We start from the raw sequence: 24738 nt of genomic DNA, 5'->3' as shown, positions 1-24738 counted from the left end.
ACCCCTCGACCCCCGTCCCGCCGGCTGGGGGGGGGGGGGGGGGGGGGAGTGGGTCACACGGCGGGTGCCGTCCCCGCCCCCCCGCGGGCCGCCCTTGGCTGAGGGAGGGTCATGGCGCCATGAACCTGAGGGGAACCGACCACCCCCGGAGCGACCCTCACGGAGAGCGAAAGACCACTCCGAAACAAGACGTTTGGTTACAAAACGTGTACCAAAACAGTTTTTATTTCACAGCATCTTAATTTCACAAGTTGATATGGGGGGAGAGGGGGGAGAAATGGAACAGGCTACAACTCAGACTTAAATAATGGAGTAAGACAGTATTGTTTACATAAAAATGTACAGCCTCTTATGAAAAGAGTTCTCCGTGCTGAGTCCACCCAGCAGCATCTTTACACGGTACACAGCGCTAGACCACCCCTCGGCATAAACCAGCTCTTCTCGTCAAAGCAAGAGGAGTTGGGCTGTGAAAATGTAAAGCCGGCATTTATTATCCTGGGTCCCACTTTCAGTTTATCAATGGATGACGTAGTAATAGTCCTTTGCCACATGGTGGCAGCTTTTAGGTGAAAAGATAAGTATTCCCACACAGGACTGCAAGCCACACTAGAAACTGAAAAATCAACACATATACACACACAAGTTACTGTATCTCTGCAGAAGGACTGTTTCTGCACAGATACCACAACAAAATTATCCAACAGCATCAGCCCCAACCCCACACTCCACAAGACACTGGCACAGCGTTTGCTCCACCGCGGAGTCTTTGGCCTGTGCTCCAAAACAGCTTTTGAGCTCAAGAACACTGCGTGTGCCCATGCCAATGTTTAGAGTAACCTTCAGACAACGGTCAGCATTCTCTAATTTAATGCTCCTCATCCTAATTTGTTCTTCTGAAAGAGAAAAGCTTGCCCGTTTATGACATGAAACCGTAAATTCTGGGAGTGTAACTACAGCCCCAAACGCCCACTGCAACTAGACAAACTTCCACTGAATAGACTGCAAAGTGTTGCAAACCAAAGTGCTTTTTTTTTTCCTTTGATGGTGAGAAAGTTAATTCTGTTACAGAAAACTCTTTATATACTAAACAAAGAAGTTCCCAGAGAAAGACATTTTCTGATTTCACTCATACTAACCAAAGTGTTTTACTAGTTCTGGAGATAGCGTGCAAGAAATTCCTTTGCTCAGTTCTACCTCTGTCCCCTCCCCTAATGACTTTAGGAATTGGTGGACCACTTCAGCCATCTTCACCACTGTTTGCTAATTTGAAGGCTCATTATATGCTAGGTGTTTAGTACACCACTATTTCCTGCATGCAAGCACAGTTATATTCAGTAGAAAGTTTTAACTAGTAGGCAATTTTTTAAACCTCTTGAAAGATAACTGGCAAGCTTACTGTCTAACATAGTAGCTACCGTCTCACTTAGAGACTGCAAAGTCTTCTGTGTTAGAGAGAAATCACAAGCATATTAAATTTTACACAAATAACTTGAAGCTACATACAGCTGAACACAGTTACAAAAGATTTGATAGTCACTGTAAGTATTACATATGAAAAATACATTTTCAGCCCTACTTAAAGAGGAAGGGGCTCCAGTAAAGTCTGCTGCAATTCTAATGAAGCCAAATTAGCTTCAGACAAAACACAGCTGAAGAGCAAAGATTCAGCTTTGTTTTTGGCTACAACCAACATTTAATACAAGGAACAGGAATTTACATTACTTTACATATTAGGTAGCAGGTCCCTCACCTCAGTACAAGGTCTAGTATTTCATTTAGGAGTCAAACTTAAATTATGAATTTCTCAGTTGTAATAGCCAAGCATCAGTTTTGTTCCTTGCAAATGGACACAGTTACTTGCATCATAATATTGCTTCAGAAAATAAACGCAAGAGCCGATATCACAGAAGGTTCCACATATAATCAAAAGTTCATTCCCAACCCGGATATTTAAAAAAAAAGAGAAAGAATAGCCAATGGTAAGAAGTTCCTTAACCTCTGCATAAGCATTAGAGCGCCGCTGGGCACCAGCCGTTATGTGGCTGTTCAGATGTGCAACAAATGCCAGTTTTATGAGGACCGTCACAGTGATGCAATGCTTGGAAGAACAGAGTAAAAAAGTAGCATTTTAAATATTGAGCATGCTTTGTTTCATTGGCTTAGTTTGGCAGCAGTAGCTCTACTGACAAGTATTTGCTCAGAGCACATAAGACCATATATAATACAGTCGTACTAAAAAGGTGCTTATTTCAGACTACGGAACACTGAAACTTTATCCAAAAAATCATAATGATACATTTGACAGCAAAATGCTCCTAGTCAAGCGCTCACCTTCCACTGAAGAGTGAATTAGGATGGCAATCGCTTTGCTGCAGCTACCTTGTTCAACATGTGATACTTCATGACAGATTTTCAAACAATCGTTCCTTTTTAAATAAAATGTATATTTTTAAGGTATTAATAGTTAACTAAATTGGAACGGAGTAATTTCAATCTTGCTACTTATAGATCTATAGTATAGTAGAGAATAGATGCCCTGTGTATCGTTAGTGCAGATATACTGGAATTGTTTTTCCTTATATGCAAGGCCAATGCAGGTAAAGAATAAATGGCTATACAAATTCAGGGTTCCCCACTAAATAACATAACTAACTTAAAAAGCACTGGTACCAGACCAGTTTTAGGCACATCTTTAAAAAAATAAAGTATGCATTTCATTAATGTAAAAATGTAAGAAGATTCTTAGAAACGTCTGAACTTTATGGTGCACTGGAATGGAAGGGATGCTTCCTTTAGTCTAAGGAATACAATAAAGGCTTAAAATAAAAAAGAAACAATACCATAGTATTCTTCATAGGGAAGAACAGTTTTAGTAAAACCAAAAAGATAAATAAGGAATAATAAAAGCAGCCATGACAGCTGACTGGTGAATATTTGTGCTTTAAATGTCCAAAAGAAAATAAAGTTCAATAACTCTTCTCGTACCATCCCCCAGACTTGGCATACGTGTCCATAATGCACACCTTGACAGTTTAATAACACACTGCAGACTTCACAACTAGCTGTAGCCAGGGCAGGATGCACACAGCGGCACACAAAGGCCAGTGGCAACGTCACCAGCAGCAGTCAGTGATGCGATCCCCAGCGCCACTGGCTGTCAGCTGGAGCGCAGCTTTGGTTAAGACTGTTGCGTGAGCCGTCTGTAATGAGGTAAAACTTGGTTTTCAGGAAGATAGAGAGCCAGTTCCAAAGCTACAAGGACGGTGAATTCAAAACCGATGAGATCTCTTCTGTTGAATCTGAATCTCTCTTCTAGTTTCTATGATAGTAATACAAAAAAAAGGGTGGGAAGAAAAAAAAATCAGTTAATCCACAGAATACCAATGCACTGTTAGATTAAGTCAGCATAAAACAGGAGTCAGTGATGCACGGCCAGAGCTGTACCTACAGAATTGAAAGTGTTGCCAGGGATCAGACAAGTAAACCACCTTATCAGCTCAGCTGTGACACCCACACAACAGTTACATGTGTTTGCCTGAGAAACAGTAGGGGCAATAGTAACCTCACTGTAGGATCAGTAGGGCATTAGACTGCACCAGTCAGGTAGTTTAAGGGAATTAAGAAAAAAAAAAAATCAAGGAAGAGCCCTAATGAGACATAAAACTGACTGAAAGAGCTGGTCTTAAATGCAAGCATGCACTGCTGAAAGTCTTGGCTTTAATCGTTGTCTTATTCTATGAGCTAGAGAGAACACTTTGACAACACCTGAAACAAGCCTCAGTACTTACGTCTATAAGGTGTTTAACTTCATGTTTCCTGAGATCACTGCTGATCTTGGCTGCAAGCAGAACGCAAGCACCAGCACACAGTTTGCGGTTCTGTTTGTTGAGTTTGCCTTGGAGGACGAGCTTCTCAAAGTAAACATAAGCCATGGAGACAGTAACCGGCTCCAGATTGCACTCTTCACTCAGGTTCCGCATCTCTCTCTTTAAACTGGGAAGAGGAAAAAAGACACCCTCTCAAACACGACAGCTTTTATGACATGGTCTACAAACATTGCAGCACGAGCTCAGAAGACATATGGGCAAGACTCATATTTGGAAACCCATGACAAGTATTATCCTAGACTGGAGAAGTCCAGCTGGCAGCAAGTTGGAGCTGATGCACAAACTGATTTAACCTGGCTGACAACTGTGGAAGAGCAGTTCCTCATCTGCCCATAAACATCAGGGTCTTAGCTGCCTCACTGTCATACAGGATATTGCTGTATGATTCCCTCTGGGCTCCCAAACTGGTTCATGATTCATATTGTAAGACTGAACCACCCTGACCTACAGAAAACCACATCAAAGCCCTGCAGATCACAGCAGCTGCTGCTTACAGACCTGTCGACTACACACCTGGAGAAAGAATCAGGTCTGAGGGAGAAGGCAGACTGGTTTACACATGTCCCACAACAGCTAGCCCTTCACTTCAGCATTAAGGCAGACTTTATGGTGGATGCTACCTCTCACAGCTGCCATCCACGCTACCCCTGCAAGATCTCTGCACAAACACACTACTGAAAACAGCTAAAGAGGAGCATGCAGGACACTGCAGAACACAGGCTCTGCCTGAGCAAGCCTTCCCCTTGGAGCCGAGTTACACATAGCCCTGGTGATTCAGCAGAATCGTGTTTAAGCTGGCTATTTCAAAATGCCCTGATTGCATTAACTGCCACGTATACCAGCAAGATTACAGCTCTCTGAAGGCGCAACAGTGCATCTCGCTGATGAGCCAGATGCATTTTCTGGAAGATGAGCAATTCTGTGTGGTTTAGTCCTGCCTTCACAAAACACTTTTCTTTACCAAGACTCCCCAGACCTAACGCTGCTCTTTATCCTAGAATCTTTAGTTAGAGTCTGGTAATTAAGGGGTGAAAATAGCCAGAGGGTCCAGAAAGACAATCCAGTTAGAGTGGGACTGTGCTACAGCCAAACAATCAGGTTACAAGTATTTGTTTCAAGGCTAATGCTGCTTCGCCGTTAATTGGCCATTAGTGTTAGTACAGCACAGATGGTGAAACAAAACCCTTTTAGGTGGAACTATGAAAACCAACTGTTACCCTTTCTCAGCATCCTAAACATTCCTGTACAGGGCTGTCATCCTACAGTCAGCTCAACTGGCAACAAGAGATTAGTGTTTAATCATATATACTATTGATAGATCTAGCATTATCTCTGTATAGTGGAAGATAAAAGCAGCCTTGCACAGCGTAGAAGACATTCTCACTATTCAATGCTTGTTTCTTACCTCCTAATTTTGCTCAGTGTCAACTTGATATGAGGAAACTTCTCTCTAAAGGTTTCATTCATATCCTTTTTAAGGTCCGAGGGTTTCACATATTCTATGACTGTAGTCTGAAACACAAGATGCAAAACTTATAATTTCTCTTGTGAGCAGTACTGACAGCCAGACAAGTCTTCCAAAGACACTAATGCAAAGGCAAACCTGAGTTTTATTATTCACAATTTAACATCTCTGTAACATCCTAAGTAATAGACCAAGTCGAACCTCAGCTAGAGACAAATTTTAAAAAAACTAGTAAGCAAATGGTTACAAGAAGCAAATGACAACATGGAAATATGTGTGAGGTTCGTCCTCAACAAGCTGCATATACAAACCCAACTATTTGTATTTTTCCTAATCAATTCTGAAAAAGTCTCAACTTCTTCCTAGAGGAAGCTTTCTTCCTTGAGAAAGTTCTTTATAGGAGGATATTCCAGGCACTCACTCCTCTGTTCAGCGTCATGTCACTCACCATGTAAGAGGCAAAGATGAGAACACGTTTATGTTTTCCACAGGGCCACTGAGGATCATCCAGAAGATTTGGATCATACTCCGCGGCTTCCCCAGCTTCGCTTCCTGAGGGAACGAGGAAAGCACATTGGGTCACAGGATACAGAGCTTTAAACTCCCTGTTTCCTCTTTAAAAAAGTTTTCAAACAGCAAACATTAAGAGTGTCTGCAGATCCCATAGTACAGGCAAACTGCAGCTGCAGCCACATGTTTGCATGTCAGAAATGCACCAGTCAGGTATAAGAATTATTAAAAACCCACACAAGCTCTTTCTCCAGCCTGTGCCTGATGCACCATTTTAGCCTCAGCACAAACTAAGTTTGTCTCCTACAAATATGCGCAGAATACAACTGCACAAGACTGAATTCTTTTGCCTATAACAGACAGCAGAGTTGTCAGGCTTGCTCTTTTACACAAGAGAAGGGATTCTTATCACAAACGCTGGCTTCTGCCTTGTTACTGGGCTAGACCGCAAGGAGGACCACCTGTCTCCATGTACACCAGATGTTCTTGTTGAGTAATATAAAATTTCACATTTCCAAGGAAAAGCTTCAATTGCATAAACAGAACTAGGCCAGGTATATGGAGGATCTAAGGAACATGTGCAAGTCTCAGTCCTAAGGCTCATCATTTATACTTCATGAACAAGCCTTCTTTTTACTAGGCTGTGATAAAAACAGTTTCCTTCCAGCTGCAGCACATCCTTCCCAATAATGCACTTTACCACTTGCAATTGTTTCAGGCCAGTATATTCCTTTTATGCTTTTCTGCTGTGTGCACAAGTGATGACAGAGCTGGCGGCTGTCCTTACCAATGTCTGTTGCTGCTGGTATCGTTTTTGCTGTCACAGGTTTATATCTTGATCCAGGAAGACTCCGTGAAGCACCAGCTCGGCATGAGGGAACAGCACTATGGCTGTCAGCTTTGCGAACAACTAGGGCATTGGTCGGATACAAGAATTTTGCATAGGACACAACCTTAAAAAAAAAAAAAAAAAAAAGAGAGTTGTAGTAGTTATAGGGGAAAATTTACTGAAAAGCCTGTTTGCAGGATTTTCCAACTCTGAGTCCCCTGGAGTTTGTGTTTGGGAGTGGGGACCTTGAAACTGTGGGACAGGAGGAAAGGGAAAAGTTGGATGAGGAATGCCTTACTTCCACAGCTTCAGTATGGAAGTGTTGTGGAAGATTTAGTGGGGTGGCAAAGGGGAGAATCACATCAGTAAAATTCTGGCAGTATATAAATTTAACTAAAGAGGTATAAATTTTGCCTATATTTCTATCAAAACATCACTCACATGTTGCCTGAAGTACCAAAATCAAACCAGTTTTCCAGAAACAGGCAGAAGTGATCACAGCCTTCAACAGCCTCCTCAGAAGAAGCTTTACCACAAGCCCAACATTTCAAACTTTTAGGATCAAAACAAACTTCCACTACTCTGAAAAGTTACATCTTTCACTTTATGGATGGCAAAGCACTGCATAAATTAAGTGATTTGCCCCAGCATGAAATGGTCCTGGGGTGAAAGCAGCCATCTTACCCACCTGCTGTCCCCTGCTTCTGTTAAAAAAAAAAAAAGAAAAAAATCCTTACCTTGCCATCAGCACCCAGCTCTACTCCTTCCAGTCCAAGCACCATCTCAGTAGAGACTGAAACTCCCCCAGAAGGATGTCGTTGCTTCTGTCCTTCCATTTTTAGATCACTAAATGCAGATAAGAAAATGCACTATTAGAAAATGCAGCATAAGCCCAGCTTCCTCTATGCTAAACACCAGGGCCATCCACCAGCTGCAGCCAACACCACCAGGTCAGGGTTCTATGTGAGAACAGTGCAATCCCTCAATCCCATCTCCAAGAAAGCATTAATTTTTAAGTACTCTTTTCAAAACACAGATGTTCATTAACTGAAGAATCAGATTTCATATAATTTTAACTCAAATCTGTAACAATATACCTGGCAAATATCAACTTTTTTAATACGGTCTTTCTGCATAAGACCATACCACTCGTAAACACACGAGTGCTCAAACACTTAACAGCAAACATGATTTATATTACTAGTTTTCCAGGATTAGAAACTTGCCTTTCAAGTGCAATTTTCCAACCACTGTGCACACAAGCTCAGATTAAGAATTAAGGCTGCTGGCAGAACTCTGCTTCAGCGATGGCAGCATGTAGCTTTGTCACCTACATTCCAATGTGAAAAAGCAGCTTTCAGTTGAAGAACTGCCTTGCCAGCATACAAGCAGAACGACAGCTCAGAACTGCTCTAAAATAGCTCCAGTGACCTTGCTGCTTTTCTATTAAGCGAGAGAATATTTTCCCATCAACTATTTTTATGGCAAGTGCATTTGCATACAATACAATTCCCACCACTAAACATCCGTTTCCTTCACCCATAAATTATGTACAGGACAGAAGTGACAACACAATTGTTTTGCCAAAAGTGGATTAGAATAAAATTAGTATTTTCTATGGTATCCTTGTAGATCACAGACCTCCACAGAATCAACTGAGACTTCACAAGAGACTAAGCAAAGCTGCAGGGAAATCCAGTTAGCAGGTTTTGTTTCTCATAAGTGATCATATTGACAGTTCTACACAAAAATGTAGTACAAACACTAAAAGCAGTTTCAATCAGTCCAAACAGCAGCACCCTTCCCTGATGCTCTGTATGCTTTTTGTTGGCACTATTTTTTGTTGCACTACAGACAGTTGGTTTCTGACCACTTTAAGAGTACAGGAAATCCTACACAGCAACAAATATCATCTGTTCAAAGTTGGCTTCAGGGATTTCACAGGACTGGAGGGCTTTAAAATGTGAATAGACACCTGAAGAAAAGTCTACTTTTTCCACTATTTTTCTCTTGGAGTGTGAATGAACACTTTGACACTGTGGCAATGTCTGATTTTACTGCTCTGACAGCAAGGTCTTGTCCTTACATGTAAATGTAAAGTTAAAAGTTAAATAAGTTCACCTGCTGCAAAACAGGAGACCTACACCAAGCATACTCACTTAAAAAGATCTTTTGCAAACAATAGACCAGACATTTCACAAAGCAGTTAAAGATGACTCACCTGATCCTTAAACTCTCCCCGTAAGGTAGGATAGAAAAAGCCACACACAGTGTTCGTTTAGCACAGATTAACACTATCCTGTAAGCAGATGGGAAAAGATCAGGATATGAATTAAGATTCAGAAGTTACAAAGCAGCTTTTTATGGAACGTGAACACAAGACTCTTCTTATATTGCTCCGCAAGGCACATAGATACCGCGATGGGTTTTATGTTTTCAGAAAGCAGCACAAAAGCCGAGGTTTCATTCTGACACTGCAGATCCTTAGAGTCAAGCTCTGTATCAAAGCCCGACATTCAGTAACTGCCATCACCTTGGGAGGTCCTCAAAGGAGATCCTACTCTTTAAAGATGTATCTATATTCATGTAATTTTTACATACCCCTTGTAAAATATTATCTACATCTTTTGACATTTAGATGAAGACTCACACCTCTATTAATAATAAATATGAACGCAGCCTCCCCTTTCTCTTCTGCCCAGCAACTATGAGCCAGGAATTTGGCTAAATCAAGCCATTCTTCTTAAATCCTCCTCAGCTCTGACCTCTCTGTGCACTAGAGTTAAGGAGGGTGTTAGAAGAGAATGATTTAACCTCCTCAAAGCAGGATGGCAGAACCACCAGAAAATTGCTGCAGATGCAGCAGATATGATCACTTACTGCCTTCGATAGAAGTACGTATAAAACTAACAAGACCCCAAGGACATCCCCTTATTCCCACCGGTATGAAATGCCTAACTGCATTGAACTAGAGTCTCCTGAGCACACCCTACTTCACCCGAGTACAGGAGGCACCTTCCTCTCCAAGAACTTACCTGCTGTTCTTGGTGTCATACTGCCTCATGTTCTTGATGAAGTGCATCTTCTTCAAACTTTTGTGTCTTGGAGACCCAGATATATGCTTGGTTCTGCAATTATAAAAAACCAACACCTGTTAAGTGCTCTGAAAAAAGTCATGCCAGTTGTATGATCAGATGGCAGCACTAGCATGCAGGACCTCAGATATTGGCGTGGAAGAGGGTAGAGGGAGGAGAGGACTGCATGCAACGAGTTGAGATTAATGCTGCTTTTGAAAAAAGTACCTTCGTACACTGGCATATTCCACTATGTCTTCTAAAAAGTCTAGAGAGCAGCGCTGGGAGATAAAACGCCTTCTGCAAAATGTACAACACCACGAAGAGTGAACAATATTAGTTCATGGCCTCTGAGTTTATGAACTGCAACAGATCTATGAGCTCTTAGGACAAATGGCAGGATTTGGGGATTTTTTTATTTTTATTTTTTGGTTTTGTTGGAAGAGCACTTAACTAAGAGTTTCAAATTCCTAAAAAGGCCAAGAACTTGTCTCCCCCGCCAGGACCCTTGAAGTACATATTTACACTAACTTCATTAACAAAAGCATTCACTACCTTCAACAAATAAGAACACCTACCTATAAGTTAAACACCTTAAAAAGCTTCCAAATACTAATTTAAAACCTTACAAGAAAGACCACAAAAAGCCCTCCCCCCATCAAGGCAAGGGAATAAGTCATTTTATATCAATCTATGGATAATACAGATATATCTGTATGATGACCAAACATCTGTGTGTATTCTTGATTCAGAAGACAGTTGTCTCCAGCTGCAGGAGTCGGCAGACCGAGAGTCTATGGCAGTGGCTCAATAAAATTGACAGATCTCTCCGGAAAACAATAGAGAGGGTTATTAGAGGAAGCAAAGAGTATTCAGTACCCATCTGAAATCCCAGAATGGAAGATGTAAGAAGAATAATAGTAGGAATCATGTGAGTTAGTGTAACAGTAATAGCATATTACATTTAAGCAAAAAACTAGACTTTGGCAAAGAAAGAAACATTACTATTGTCAAAGCCAAGTCATTCTTTGTTGGTAGAGAATTACAAATGAATTGTGAAACTATGACTGCAATTTCCATAGGAACAATGCACTCAGATTCAACTGCCACCAGCAAAATGCTGACACTACAGCTACCAGATTCCATATTTTCTGCTTTTGTTTAAACGTCCATTGTGCTGCATTTTTAGCACAAGCCACATGCATTCAAGTCCAAGGTTTTCTTCCAAAGTGACACAGTAACTCAACTAATGGACAATACTGCCACGGAAGTTAATGCAGAAGCAGCATATGAGACAGAAGTTGCAGGTGTCTTGTTTGACAAGATTTACTTTTGGAAAAAGTTCAAACTTTAAGTTGCATCAGAGTTCTGGCATCCATGAGCAGCCAAACCACTCAGACCCAGGCCAGGCTCTCATGACTGGAAGTTAACATCCAACACCAACACAAAAACATGGCACCTTGGGTGGGTGCAAGGGGAGGGTGTGTGTGGGGGGGAGAGGTCGAGAAAAATGGGATTTATTGTTAACGGCTATGGAAGTTTTTACACAGCAAAGCCATTTTTAGCTTCAGTTCATTCAAGTTAAAGATCAAAAAGAGCTACTGAGGATTAAGTCTGGTCCTGAAGTCCAGCACTTCAAGGTTTTGAAACATTTGGACAATCTGCTAATCCTAGTGACTTTGCCTTTCCTCCTCTCCAGCCTGAGCTGGGTAAGAAACCAAACTACACTATTTTGTTGCTACAGAAGAGATACACCAGAATTCGGGACATGAACAAAGTGTCTGCTTTTTCTAAGCATGGTATCTAGAAACGCAAATTGCCTGAGTGAAAAAACAGGTGCTTTCACCTCTTTTTCCCCTCTTCTTGCAAGATATTTCTTCTCTTCTGAGCCACTTGGAGCTATTGCCAGAGCTGCCTGCCAAAAATTGTGCCAGCAAGACGTGGCAGTTTCCCTCTCCATGGCACATCGCCGTTACAGGCAGCATCACTGATGCACGGGACTTGCTGTAACATTACAGATCTCCACAACAAGCAGATTACCAGCAACAGGAGCACTTACCCCTCTTGCTTCAAGCTACACTGGGAACACAAAAGCCGGCACTTCAGAACAGATGGTGTTCTGGTATTCTTCCTTATACACTGACATAAATGTTACTTAAAACTGCTGATCTGCAGGCAAGCCTCTGCAATAAGGTCTCTGAAGTTACTCCTGTAGTTGTACATACCAACGATTACCTAGAGGTTTTGCAAAATAACACCTCAATCTGAGTATTCCTGAAACCAGGTTTGTTCCTCACTACAAGTTCATGAGAAACAATTCACCGTTTTCTCTGTATTCTCAAGTACAGAGAGAATGAATGCCAAACTAATGAATATTTTTCTTCTTCCCCAAGTCTGCTTACAATCTCCTTAACAAAATATAATTAGTGCCTTTTCTCTGTGAATTTGTATTACCTTACATTCTGTATAAGACTTTATTTTTTCCCTAGAAGGAACTTGTCTTCAGATTCTCAGCAGTGCTGTTCACAACTCAGGTAGGAGGATGAAAAATTAGTGTCCCCTTCTGTAAACACAAGGGAGGTAAATCCTCCCACAGGACTAACACCTTCAGCATTGCTAGAGACTGCCTCCTACACGTCCACAGTTATTAAAGGGTGCTACTGAAGAACATTCCTTGCACAGCTTCAATGCCCTTCATCAGCACTGCAGTTTTAAAATTATTATTTTTTTGCTTTTCAGCAAGAACTGCACAGGCAAGTTTAACGCTTTCATGTCGACATGGTTCTCCAGTCTACTTTGACACCTAACCTGCCATAAAAAACCCTTCATGAAACGTGGAGGCCAATCTCAAACCTCCTGGCATGAATGCAGTTGGTAACATCCACACTCTTCCTCCCCTCCTGAGGGAAACAGGGCTGGATGCAGACGCCATGCGTGGTGAGCAAAGGGGAAACACAGCTAACACCAATGACAACAGGCACTGGTACAAAAAAACCCATGTCCTTCTGTAAAAGGATGCTGGTGTAAGTAACTGGATGGACTGGAAGAGCCTGGGCTAGACCCTCACTAGTAACTCCACAGTGCTGTAGGGGCAACCGCCCTCAGGGTCAATGAGGGTGTGCTCACCACCATGGTGGAGACTCATCCGAAGTGTTACACCTTCTGAACACCGCCTCGTTTCCTCAGTAACAGGGACAAGAGTGACAAACACCTGAACCTGCTCTGTAAGAGCATATCTGGAACAAAAAACCTGCTGCAGTGAAGGGAAGATCCTGCCCCTTGACTCAAAACCACAATGACTCATCCCCACTCTGCCAACAGGAAACTTCATTTTTAGCTATGCTTGTAAATATTTTCTGTCCTCAAGCGAAGCTGTCACCTTGGAGGAATCCCAGGTGCTAAGCAAGACACTGTCCCTGAAATCTCAAAACAAGGTGTACATGAAGAGTCTCACTAATCCAGTCAGAGTACCCAACCCAGTCTCTATGCTCCAGCCAATGTTTTACAGCAACACAGCTCCCTCGCTGCAGTCCAAGAGATTCCTCAGTACCACTAATGTGCAGAGCTTCTTTATTAGGTAGTGCAGTACTTGGAGTATGCTGCAAAATTTAATACTTTGAGAAGTCTGCACTTACATATACACATTTTAGAGTGCTCTTCTCATGCAGCCAATCCACACTTTAACAAGAGGCAGCACAAGACCACTTCAGCAGCTGCTAGTTTCGATGAAAAAAACATCGAGTCATGTATCCTGTGCTAGGCAGCTTCACCTGGGATAACACTTCTTGGTTGTGCTCTGATCCACTGGAATTCAAAGGATTTTAAGTAGTTTACACAGAGCATTTGTTGCCAAATGCAACCCAAATACTAAACCAGAATATTAAATATATACACTGTAAGTTACCTTACACACACCCTTACTGACGTGCTACCTGACAATTAGAAATCGAAGTATCCAATATTAAAATGTTAATGACTTTGTGGAGCATGCTGTAATTTCAACAGTACCCTAAAGAAAGTTCAAACTCTGTTCACCAACACCAGCTATTTCCTCGACAAGCTACAGAGTTTGCCTGTTTGTACATCCTTGATCAGGAGCTCACTTTTGGGTGCTTCCCCCCGCTATTTCAGGAGCCAATAGAGCAGGACCCTCCCAGAACTTCAACATTAAAACCAGCAACTGTGTTTACACAGCCAGCACTTCCGAGGGGACCCACCAAGCGAGAAAACATGCGCAGCACATGCTCAGAGATAAGGGGCTAACAAGCAGAGGAATTCTGGATTACGCCTTAGCTTATCTCCATGTGCACACACGGACACACACAATCCAGCACTGCTGCCAAATCCCTGATGAGCTAAACATGCACTTGGAAAAAAAACCCACAAAACCTCCTGTGTTCAGATAAAACCCCAAATTAAGTTGAGTTGCATCTTCACTCCCATCCTGGGAAGCAGTAGCCAGCCCCACACATTTATCCTTTCTGATGGATTTCCCACTGAGGAAACCCAACTTCAGAGTGCTTCCAGCTTCAGAGTTGTCCTCTTCCAGTCCTGCCACTGCCCCACCGAGTGATGGCAGAGAAACTCTCTGCAGAGGGCAAACAACAGACAAGCAGCATGCAGGAGCCCCTGCCCTGATGCTGACACAGCTCTTAAGTGTTCCAGCAGAACAGGACACAGCTAATAGCAATCTATGTATAGCACTGGTAATCCTTACATGTCCTGTCTTAGGAATTGAAAGGAAAAAGCTGGTTAAGTCACAGCTCCAGATTGAAGGACAGTGACCTTTCTGATGGCTTGCCAAGAGTATTTTCCCCCTTCCCACCCACACGCTGGGCTACCTGCAGACACCCAAGAAGACAAGGGTAACATTTCAGGATGTTGCTATAGTTGGAAGTGTCCAAGCTGACCATTCTTTAGCAGATATTATAGTGGAGTGCAAAACAGATACTAACCCTGTGCTATCAGACGTGGCTTCAGGCACAGGCAAGCCTCTTCCACACCTGCTTCTCGGCCACTGTGTCCTCCAAGGGACAGTGGGGCAGCCCGTTGGGCACCCACACCCCCACTGAGGCCCCAGGCTCCACTTCCAAGCTTGGAAACAAACAGCCCTCATGAATCTCATTTTAACCCCTAATATTGGGCCTTACAGTGGCCAGTGATCTTACTTAAGCCCCTGTGTGCAGCTGCCATTTGGCCATTTTGAAGCTTTTCTGTTTTGCTCGTCTGGTTCCTGCATTTCTGCCCCAGCAGCTGAACAGACCGACTGGTCTCGCTCCTTCATGAAGGGTTAAATCAGAAGTTTCTAAAATCTTACAAGGATTCTCCTCTCATCCCAATTAAACCCCACCTCTCTCTCACACAGACAGGTTTGCACTCTGAGCCAACACAGCCAGCGTTCCATCAGCATTCAGCTGTTTGCAGCCATGCAGCACCTGGAGCCCATCTTCCGCCGTGACTTCTTACCTTCACCACTTCTAGCATCGCCAAGCCCTGCAACACGAGCATTCAAAGAGCCTGCAAAAGCCAGACAGTAACATGACTTGAGACCTCTTCCAGCCAAAGGGACCAGCAGGGTGGATTTGTTTCAGATGGAGTCACGTCCATCGCCCTTCTGCTGGGGGAAGGATGTCACGCTGCATGCACCCATGCAGGCACACAGCCCCCAGGCACTGGGCTAAAATTAGCAGCAAGGCTCCTATCCTCTGTTGCTCTTTACCCATACAGACTGCTAATAGATGGGTGGAATGGGGGAGGTCAAGGATTTTTAATTACTGAGTAAATTAGGGGCTAATAAAATTTGGTTTCCTATTTCTCACTTGAAAGAGTTTTATTTTAATCTGGATGTCCCTTTGTAAGGTCCTTTACAGGCCTCAGTATAATCACAGGCATCAAGGGACCGAGTTACTAATATAACAAGGACAAAAATAATTTATTGGTTTTTGGAAGCACTAGCTTAGTAACAACTGCCAAAGGTAATTTGCACAAGAAATCCAGATCCCAAATTCTGTTTACAATAGGAAGACGTACCTGTCAGATTTGTTTTGCCAAGCCATATTTTAAAGATTAAGCTATATCATTTTCCTTCCTTACGGGCGAGTCAACAACCAGGCATGAACTGTGCTTTGGTTTGACTAGGTAAAATACTGGCATCAAGGGATTAAGAAAACCAGTTCCAGTTTTTAAGCTTACTTTTTCACAACTGCCATTACTTATGCAGCCCCAGAGACATTTACTGTTTTCAGGCTGGCATCTCAGAGTGTATGACTGTGAGCATCCCTATTCTCCCATCAGTGCCCCGTGCCCTACCACCCTTGGTGCTTACATTGAGCTTCCTGCTCAAAAGCAGATTGAGGACAGCTCACCAGTAGCAACGAGTTCTCAGTTATTAAAGCCAAAAGAAGTCAGAGACATTTATACTGAATCACCATCAAATCCACATATTTGGTGAAACAAATGACTTTAACGAAGAATCTACACCATGAAGTGCCCAGCACCAAGCAAGCTATTTTCATGGATAGATGGTTTCAGCTCTGATGTTCAATGCAGTGGCAGAGAAGACACCCTGCAAAACCAATAGTAAGCATACAGCTAAGTGCTCCTTCTTTACAAAGTCAGCTACTCACTGTTTTATGGCACCACAAACACGCAGTTTGGATTGCAGGCCACCATCCAAGGAGCTTGTTCTGACATTTGTTTAAGTATCAGACTGCCAGAGAATAAATACAAATCTCACAGCAGGGCTAGTTTAAGTTATTCCTCCAGTAATGTTAATTTTAAAGAGTAAAATCAAATTAGCCACATGAGCATGGAAAGTACTTTTATGCTTCAGAGCAGGTCCTTCTGTGAGACCTCAGGATGAAGGAGGAGGCTCAATTCCTTTACCTTTGTGTTCTCATTCAGGGTTTGTTTGCAAAACTGAAGGGTCACCAAGGGCTTTCCTGCTGGTCCCAAACAGCCAGGAGAAAATCCTGCGCTCTTCAAACACCAGTAAAGCCACACGCAAGGGGGAAAAATGTGTCATGCAGCCTACAGGACAGGCGAGAAAGAACAGAAATGAAGTATAATTTGAATGAAGGTGGAGGCAGAGTAAGTGGGAAGCTCAGTAAGCCTGGAGAGTTTTAAATACTAACAAGGAAAGAAATTAGATACTTTTCACAGCGGCTGCTACTTCACTGCTGATTCACAACCACATATGATTAAGACCTAATGCTACTAGGAAATGAGCTTTGTATTCATTGTGTTTCATAAATCACATTGTTTTGGTGCTAAGAATGTTTAGACAATCCAAGGATAAAATAATGCCTTCCAGTAAGTATTATGAAAGCCATCTGTTGCAACAGAACCACCAAACCAGATGCAAGGTTTGCCGTGCTCAGAGCCCACTTCTAAAGCCCACTCCTAAAATCCCTGCTGCTTCTCACAAAGCAGACCGGATGTGCTGGTGCCAGGACACAACCAGTAACTGTATTTCTCCAAATTTATTCCTGTTTCTGGAGGTGTTCCTCGCTCACCAACCTGGTTCCCTCTATGCTTTGCGCTCTGCTCACTAAGCACTGAACCAATGACCAGAACAGGCAAGATAAAGTCAAAGTGTGTCCTTGATAACACTGCGGGCATTATGCTAGAAATATTCATGCACTTCCCCAAGAGATGATGCTGTCATTTCATCACGTGCCTTGTTAAAATAAAAGCCTTCAGCACAATAATACTCCCAAGCTAAAAAAAAAAAAAAAAGAAAAAAAAAAGAGAGAAGCTTTTAACTGGGAAGGAGAAGAAAATACAAAATAGGCGACTGGAGGAAACCCGGTCAAAGAAAGTTTAGAGAGGTCTCCCAGTGTTTTTATGGGCACTTGGTTCTTCCCACCGCAACATCAGTCATCCCCTCTAACCCACAATCAAAAGGCTGTAGCCTCACCAGGGCAAAATGCTTAAATTGCAACAACCACAACAGAGCAAGTGCAAATCTGTCCATGCTGTCAAGCAAGCAGCTTTGACCAGCATCAGTTCAGCCCATGCTGTGGCTGGCTAGCAAACGAAACGGCTACCCAGCTCTGAGGCAGCTCTGCGGGCTACGCTGAGCTGGGGTACCACCACGCTGAGCGAGAGCTGGCCTGAGAGGAGCCTTCCCTGGAGAAGGTGGCTGCACAGTCAGGGGAAGGGCTGCGGGATCACAGCCCCAGGCAGCAGGGCCAGCTGGCAGCAAGCTTTTAGTTTTAAAAAGACTCACTACATCTCATGAATTAGAGGGCTATCTCGTGAAACACTTTCTTCTCTTGCACTTAAGAGACCTGTTAAAGGTTCTTCATTTAACATTGTTTTCAGAGGTTAGACTATAATAATTCACAGTAAATTATATACACCACAGCTATAATCCAAAGGTTAGGAGTTTAAAGCTCTGCATTTGAAGAGCTAGCGTGACAGAGTGGCTTTGGCCGAGCACTCTCCATCTGCAGTCACCTGCTTTTTTTTTTTTTATACCTCGTGCTCATTAAAGAATCCAAATGTCATTATGCTTGCGTGCACGTCAAATTATGCATTTTTTAACTCAAACTACAGAGCCAGAAGACTTCAGAACAATCTTCAAATGAAGGCTCAAAAGCATCTTCAGGCTTGCTCAGCCTGACAGCCTCACAGCTTTAACTGTTTGACAGATGGAAAAAGGAGGAACACATGACAGCTGACATTAAATCTTCAAGATTTAATATAACTAAAACACATACTGCAGGAAATTAAAAAAAATTTAATAGAGAATTTTGCAAGAGTCACTTCCCCTCTCTCCACCTTTTCTTTTTCCTTCTAAACCAAACAAACCATACCCAAACCCAGAGCAGAGGAGCTCCTTTGTAGTTCAGAACTACTCTTTATACTGAAAGCAAAGATCTTTCCCTCCCTCCCTGCCTCATTCCACAGTTCATGGAGCTTGTAAAAAAAAAAAAAAAAAAAATCACCACCTCTGCTAACTTCTGAACTGGTTCAGTCACGGTGCCAAGAGCACACAACAGCCCTGAAGAAGCTTCATCTACAGCTAAGCGGGACAACTGTCTGGTCAACCGGCAAAGCAGGTGCAGGTTTGGGCAGTTCACGTTTCTGCAATTATCAAGAAGGACTTTGGGGCTCAGCAAAGCTATGGCAAGGAGCCCCGACAACCTAAACACGTCCTCCTCACCGGCATAACACTCCTACAGGACTTGCTTACTGGAGGTCTAAAAAAGGGTCCCACCAATTCCTCCCCAAAGTTAAGCTATTCAGCTTTTTACATTTCATTTGATAGAAGTTTCCCTCTCAGCTGATGACTCTTGACTTGAAGAAGCAAGACAACATCATTCCGACCACCTTCATCGCCTCCTGCAGAGAGGAACTGCGAGCTGGCAGCCAGGGAAAAGCAAAGATAGAAATGGGGCTTCCAGAGCATCCCCTTTCCCGCAGCATCCCAAAACCCGTGGCTGGGGCTCCTGCACAATTGCTTTGAAAAGCTGGTGAAATCAACGGCAAGGTACAGTTAATTCTGTACAGACTTCTTCTGCCTGGAGATCAAAGTTACTTTAAAAGCCTCTGGACTCTTTTAAATGAAGAGGTCAAACAACCTTGGCATTAAAAGTGTCTAGGATTGTTTGACCCAGACCCATTCGCAGAGGAGTGCAGGATTTAAGGACGTGGATTTTCTGATCTTCAAGTTTCCTGCTAGGCATACAACTTCTGATTAATATACTTGGCTGGGAATGTCAGATAATGAATACTACAGGCAGCTATAAATTATAAGCATTTAACACTGGACACATGCAATTCACCTGCAGTTGCAAATATGAGAGAAAGCTGTCGAAGCAAACTGTGCTTCCCAAGGAGGAGACTACAGCCCTAACATTTCAGCTGACGTTTAAATAAAGTTCAGGTTTAGAATATGTTCATTTTCAGCTCCGAGCAGCACATCCCAATCTACTGTTCATGCTTGAAAGGTCAAAGCTTACTGGCTCCCACAGATCTTGCTGCTTTCTGAAAAGCACCATGTGCGCTCAGGTTATTCCAAATAAGGCTCGAAATTAAAACTAAGACTTTTAAACGTTATATTTCATCCATCTCAACAAAATCTGCTGATTAGCATAGGGTTTTCTTTAAAAATATTTGTATGTCTTGAAAACAGCAGCTAAGCTGACAGTAGGACAAAACAACACATTAACCATCACAAGGATAGAAGCCTGACCAAGCATTTCTGCCATTCCACCCAAGGAACTAATTTGATCACACCTATGTCAGCAATCCAGCATCCAATTAACACTTAACAGCAGCACTTTGGACCAACTCTGCTTTTATCAACTACTGTTTAAGCTCCCCCCCTTATAATGACCTAAATTAGCTCAGTCATTTCTGATTTATCAGCAACCATGAACATTCGGTTCAGCTCCCTGACCACTGAACACCAAGGACATTAAAGCATCAGTTGCAAATAATAGTCTCCGTATTTATTCTCAGGCCCAGCAAAATGCAGATTATATGGCAGAACTGGCTGCTTTACGTGGCACTATACTGAAACCTCAGAAGCACAACAAGCATTGCCATTCAGGGCTGCTGTTCCCATTCTTCAAGCTTTCATAACCTGGCTATTTCCAGGGCCCTCTGTTATCTGTGTTTCCCCAGACAGCTCTGCCAGTTTCAGACCCAGCTGCAGAAATTCATTAAAAATCCGTGAATGCCGATTTGTTCGCTGTTTGCTGCCTCCCTCCACTGCTTTTTGTGAGGCTTGTTCTCTGAAAGAACAAAAGAACAGAGCAAGATGGAAAAGGAGAAGGGAGGAGGGATGGCACTCAGATTAAGCAAGCTGGTATAACACAGCATTGTAAATTAAGATCCTGTAAACAGAAGACGCCTTAGGAAAACAAAAGTAGAAGGTTAAAGTCATTAAGTTTATAATGCTCAGCCAGCAGCGCAATGAAACCATCCAGATTGAATGGTGCCTCCCAGGGAGCATGCACCGCTGAAGTTTCCATCCTAAAGGACCTGACAGCTACCGAGCAACTCCGAGAAACTCCACGTTACATCAGCTGAGCAGATCACCGATTCCTTGGGCCGTACCGAAGATCCTGCCTGTTGCTAATAAAGAACCACCAACTCTAGCAGAGGTGCCGTCACAACCTGCCCCGAGCTACGCTGGCTGGTCTCATTGGCTTCTTGCAACTTCACAATCAAGTCAAAGGAGATCAAGTTTTGTAATAAAACTCTGCCCAACGAAAGGGCCAGTTCTAGATAAAGTGATCTCCGTGGATCGAGGCAAGGTCCAGCGCGATGAAATCCCCGTCACGGCACACGACTGCAGCGGCACCGATCACAGATGGAGCAAATCTGGAGACCCTTCAGCCCGTGCTCCTGGTGCATTTAAGGGAGGCTCCACCAAGGGCAATTCAAAGCAGCTCTTGACAGTGACTAAAAAAGGACTCTGAGGAGAGCAGCTGCCTTAAGTGGGCACCAAAGATTAGATGTCCAGAGTCGCAGCACAGATTCCACCTCCCCCTTCCCTCTGATGATTTCATGTGCCTGTATATTTGCACGACACACACAGTTAACCTATCTAAGTAGCAACATTACCGTGCAAAACGATACCCAGATTCCCAAGTCCCAATAAAAGGAAACCCATTCTGTGATTGTTCGGTGATTTCTGAATCTTATTGTGCAAACAGCATGCCACATACAGAAGGGAAAGCAGCATAACCATCACCGTCCTGCAGGAAAGAAAGTCTCCGAATCACCCGTGTATTTGTGACAGGAGGAGACGCCGCTGTTCTGCTGGGATGAAGGGAAGTCTGTCACACAGCAAACATGGAACCGTCCAGCAAAAAAAAAAAATAGTACTCCAGGTCCCACACCCTGCAAGTCACAGGTGAAACCGAAATTACAGAGGGACAGACTATCTCACCCGCTCCTGTGCCCAGCAGGACTGGGAGGAAATACAGTGGGTCTAACACATCCCCACAGGCAGCATAAAACTGTCCTTTTGTCAGAAGATGGGTGTATCTCCAAGTAAAGATGTGGATCTTCTGCCTGATAGTTTCAGCAGATGTTCTCCACTCCTTTTAAAGACAAGAAATACATGAACTCTCACTGCAAATCATCCTCGTAAGTAGTGTACAAAATGATAAATGCAATACAATATACCCTTTCAGCCATTTCTTCCAAGCTGAAAAATCACGGTCTGTTCTGTCAGACAGAAGCCCTTTCATTCCCTTGATTACATCCTCATACTTCTTTATCTTTTATTTCTGATTTATCATTCTTTTCAGGTGGATTGATTAGAGTTACTATAGTGGAACATAACATCTAAAGTCAGATGCCAAGCAAAGAGGCAGGAAGGACATCAAATGAGAAGATCCTATGAATATTTTCTTAGCATCCTATTGACTTGGCTTGGGAAGGGGAAGGACTGAATCATTTACACGAACTCCATCAGTCCAGAAGTCAGTACGCACAGGCACACCGAGTGTCACACCCACAGAGGTAACTGTGCTTGTGAAGCTCTTGATGCAAAACTTGCCCTCAAGAGTTTTACCTACAGCATTAAGGCAATAAAACGAATCACACAGCACCCAGTGCGCCGGCTTTTGTGGAGCAGGAGCGCTAGGAAGGAGCTGTGCCACAGCAACACCCTCACTTCAGGCTTTCCTGCTCAACAAGCAGTATACAACAGTGCAATCTGTGCATACAGGGCATCCATCTAGCAGGCCCAGCTTCAACTTCTCCAAGAAGTAAGGAAAGAAAGGTCTTTTCCATTGCAAGAGAAGCAACGGGTGGTAAATGACAGTTCAAGAAGGAAAAAACCCAGGAGGGACAATGCACAAGAGGGCCCCCACACCTGACTGACAGACAGCTACTTCTCTTTAAATTCACTCAAACCTCCAAGTAGCCTTTTTCCTGGGGATACACACGACACCTCCACTGTGAGACGTACGCTGAAAAGGAACACCCATCAACTGCAGTAGCAAAGCTCCCTGGCTTTAAAGCACAGACAACATCTCTATTTCAGTTCGCTAACAAAGCTCTGGAAGCCACTATAAAAACCACGGAGACTTAAAGCCTTTGATACGGCTTTGCCTATCTGCAGGCTCAGAGGGCCAGCTCACTTTACAAAGCTGTTTATGCAAGAAACGGCCTGAAAAGAGTTCCTTCAGAGCTCACATCCCCAAGATCTGAGCCAGAGCCCGCCTTCCAGTCGATTAGAAAACCAACACTTTCAGGCTGACAGAAGTCCTTTGGAAATGCAACGGTAATCCTGCACTGAAGGCCAGAACATCCTCCCCTGAGGCTGACTCAAAGTTCCCAGCGTACAAGCATTTATTAATATCCAGAGTTACTGCACAGACAAGCAGCAGAGGTTAGGAGAAGGCAACTGCATCAGCAGTGTGGCCGTTACACAGAGGAAGCGTCCTACCCAGCAATGACTCTGTCGGCTTCATCTGCAAACAGAAAAATGCAAAAACCGGGCTAGGGCAAAGCAGGAGGTGGGGTTCAGGATCCCGCAGGGCTGCAGCCAGAGACTCCAAGTGGTGAAACTCTGCGGATGCCCCTCACCAGACCCTCCCGCAAGCGGGGGTACCCCCCGCAGAAGCAGCCGTCCCTCCCAGGGCCGAGCCGCACCCCCAGCGCTCCCCGGTTGCCTGTGAGGCTGAACCACCCCCCAATCCCCCGGCACCCCTCCGGCGGGGCTGCCCCGGGGCAGGTGCTCCCGTCCCGGGGCCAGGCGACAGCGGGGCCGGCGCCGCCTCCCACGGCCGCTCTCCCCGGGGGCGGCCGTTTCCCATGCTCCGCTCCCCCCCCCCGGCAGCCGCCGGCCGGCCGAGGGCCCTGGGAAAGTCCGGCTCTTCCCAGAGCCCCGGGGGGTCCCGCCGCTTCCCACGCCCCGCGGGGTCAGGGCGGCCCCGCCGAGGCGGGGAAGGGGTGGGGGGGGGTGTGGTGTTGGGGGGTGCGGGCTGGCCCGGCGTGCCCCGTCCCCTCACTCACCTCTGCCGCTGCGCCTCCAGCGCGAAGCCGCCGCCCGCCGCGCTCTGCGTGGGGCTCAGCAGCCCCGGGGCGCCCGGTTTGGCGGCCGCCAGCATCCCCGGCAGGGCGGGAGGCGCCGGGGGCGGCGGGCAGAGCGGGCCGCCCAGCAGCAGCTGCGGCAGGAAGATGCCCCCGCGGGGAGGGTCCGCCTCCCCCTTGGCTCCGGCGGCGGCGAGCGGGGGGACGCCGGGCAGCAGCAGGGCGGGCGGCGGCTGGCAGGCGGGCAGCGGGGACAGCAGGCGCGGGGGGGGGGCTCCGGCCGGCTCCGCCGCCGCCGCCGCCTCCTCCCCATCGCCCGGGCCGGCGGGCAGCGGCGGTTTCTCGGCGGGCGGGCAGGGCGGGCGGCCGTCCAGGGAGATGTTGTTGAGGAAGAAGAGCGCGGCCTGTCGCCGCCGGGAATCGCCCCGCTTCCGCGGCGGCGGCGGCTGCTCGCGGGGCGGGCGGGGAGGCGGGGAGCCGCACGCCGTGGCCGCGGCCATTCTCCGAATGAGCCGCGACCGCCTGGGCCGGGCGGGCGGGGCGGCGGGGAGGGGCGGGGCGGCCGGTAGCTCGCACGCTCATTGGGTGCGTCGCGCCGGAATGTAAATGAACCCGGCAGCGGCCCCCGCGCTCATTGGCTCGGCTGCTCATCACGGGTAGACCCCGCCCTTCCCGCGCCGGCCGGCGGGGCTCTGCCGGGTCCTAGTGCCGGCGCGCAGCGGCTCCGTGGGCCCAAGCGGCTCGGTGGTGCCCCCGCCGGGCGGGCAGGCGCTGCCCCGGCGGCCGGGCTGGCCGCGGCCCGGCACCCCGCTCCCTGGCCCTCTCCCCGTCACGCAGGCAGCTCCTTCCTCCCTCAGGCACTCCCCTACCACAGCCACGAGCCCATCGTGTCCCCACCCAACCACGCACCATGTGCCCACGCAAACACCCGCCGTGTCCCTTTGTATGACTTTTTAAAAACTTCTCCTC

At 45.3% G+C, this 24738-nt stretch overlaps 1 protein-coding gene across 1 annotated transcript; it reads right to left on the bottom strand.

Moving 5' to 3' along the window:
• Positions 1–192: 192 nt before the first annotated feature.
• On the bottom strand, positions 193–24269 carry CABLES2 (Cdk5 and Abl enzyme substrate 2). The gene is made up of 10 exons (XM_074842910.1): positions 23752–24269; positions 9994–10065; positions 9727–9819; positions 8913–8990; positions 7429–7537; positions 6650–6815; positions 5801–5904; positions 5293–5399; positions 3789–3993; positions 193–3319 (listed from the first exon to the last, which is right to left on the bottom strand). Exons 1-10 carry the CDS (start codon positions 24267–24269, stop codon positions 3179–3181), a joined length of 1593 nt encoding a protein of 530 aa, XP_074699011.1. The 3' UTR covers positions 193–3178.
• Positions 24270–24738: the final 469 nt, after the last annotated feature.

Source organism: Strix aluco, chromosome 17 (assembly GCF_031877795.1).
Source record: "Strix aluco isolate bStrAlu1 chromosome 17, bStrAlu1.hap1, whole genome shotgun sequence".
Lineage (NCBI taxonomy): Eukaryota > Metazoa > Chordata > Aves > Strigiformes > Strigidae > Strix > Strix aluco.
The sequence above is the reverse complement of the archived record's forward strand: the minus strand, read 5'-3'. Positions and strand labels throughout refer to the sequence as shown.